General features: G+C 46.0%; 1 protein-coding gene across 1 annotated transcript in view; it reads left to right on the top strand.

Annotated features, from left to right (window-relative positions):
* Positions 1 to 385: 385 nt before the first annotated feature.
* LOC103809969 (transitional endoplasmic reticulum ATPase-like) overlaps positions 386 to 1,461 on the top strand; it is a gene marked incomplete at both ends in the record, with an annotated part of 15,687 nt that continues 14,611 nt past the window's right edge. The window contains 1 exon segment of the mRNA XM_009082843.1: positions 386 to 528. Coding sequence (XP_009081091.1) covers positions 386 to 528 — 143 coding nt within the window.

Genomic DNA, 1,461 nt, shown 5'->3' with positions numbered 1-1,461 from the left:
CTGGTTCTGCAGTAGCTTTTGTTGAAATAAAAGTTATCTTGTAACTCTTGCAGGTCTTTAGGTTCCATTAGTAATGTGTGAATGTGCCTTGGGGACAGTGAGGGGGGCTGCAGAAGAGCAGGAGGGAGGATAGCAAGAAAGTACGAAACTCCCCAGTGTTCTTGGACAGGGCTGAGAGCCGTGAAGGCAAGTGTACGTTGTGAAGACTAGCTCTTGGTGGGCATGATTTTTGGCTTGTTAGCTTGTTCTTACGTGGGTGGGAAGTCTCACCAGGGCTTTGGGTGGCCTTCGGATGTACTTCCTGGGAAAGGGATATCACTGCCTTTTCCAGACTCAGGTGTAAGTCCAGCATGATGTGGCTAACTGGAGTTTGATTCTGTTGCAGCATCCAACCTTGCCCAGATGTGAAATACGGCAAACGTATCCACGTGCTGCCAATTGATGACACAGTAGAAGGGATCACGGGGAACCTGTTTGAGGTCTATCTCAAGCCCTACTTCCTGGAAGCATACAGACCCATCAGGAAAGGTAATAAATAGTGCCTGACAACAGAAGTCCTCATGGCAGTGAGTGTGAGCTAGTCCTGAGCCTGAACAGAGAGAATTTCTAGAAACTGGCACAGATTTCTGTGAAGCATTATACCAACATCTGTAGAGAGAAGTTTTACTGGTGGTGATTTATATTTTTCCTTATCTTCAGAAGAAGGAGTGATTGCTTCTGCTGGCTGTCAGGGCACCTTGATAGTTCTCCTTCATTTTTTAGCTGTATAAGGTGGGAGAGCATCAGAAAAGACTAAGGTGGAACTTGAGAGAAAGTCTCATTAAACTAGGTTGCTGCCATTTGAAGGACTTGGAAAGTTACCTGCATATAATCAGTTGCTTTGGTGTATGTTATTCTTACCCAGTTTCATCAGAGATTATCTTTCATTAACGTAGTAATCAAAACAAATTTTTATGTGCACTGCAGGAACTTCATCCTCCTCTGCAGTACCTAGAAGTATTGATTGGGCAGGGCCCATCACCACGTGGCTTTTGCTGAACATGTATCCCAGTGCTTGCCAGTCCCACCACCCTTTGCTCTCTGTCTAGCCATGAACAGTCCATTGCGTCATTTGATTTTCCAGAGGCTAGTGCATGACAGGGAATGTGTTACAGCCACTTAATGACATGCTCTTTAGCCCAAGTGTATGAGTTTGTTTTGGAAGTGAGTCCCATTGTCTTACTCAATTCCTTCCAGGATGCCATGTTGCTGTAAGACTTACTTTTCAAGGCACAGGGAGTGGAAGCTTCCGCCATTCCCAGCACATGATCCTTCCCTTGGTGGATTTGGCGGAGTGGGATAGAGCCAGTCTGCCTCTTTGTATTACAGCCATCATCCTTGAAAGAGGAGAAACTTCAACCACTTGACCTGCTGTCGTGGTTTAACCCCAGCCAGCAGCCAAGAACCACACAGCTGCTCACA

The sequence above is a fragment of the Acanthisitta chloris genome, unplaced genomic scaffold (genome assembly GCF_000695815.1).
Source record: "Acanthisitta chloris isolate BGI_N310 unplaced genomic scaffold, ASM69581v1 scaffold3939, whole genome shotgun sequence".
Taxonomy (NCBI): Eukaryota; Metazoa; Chordata; class Aves; order Passeriformes; family Acanthisittidae; genus Acanthisitta; species Acanthisitta chloris.
Note: the sequence above shows the minus strand (reverse complement) of the source record. Positions and strands in the feature narration are given on the sequence as shown.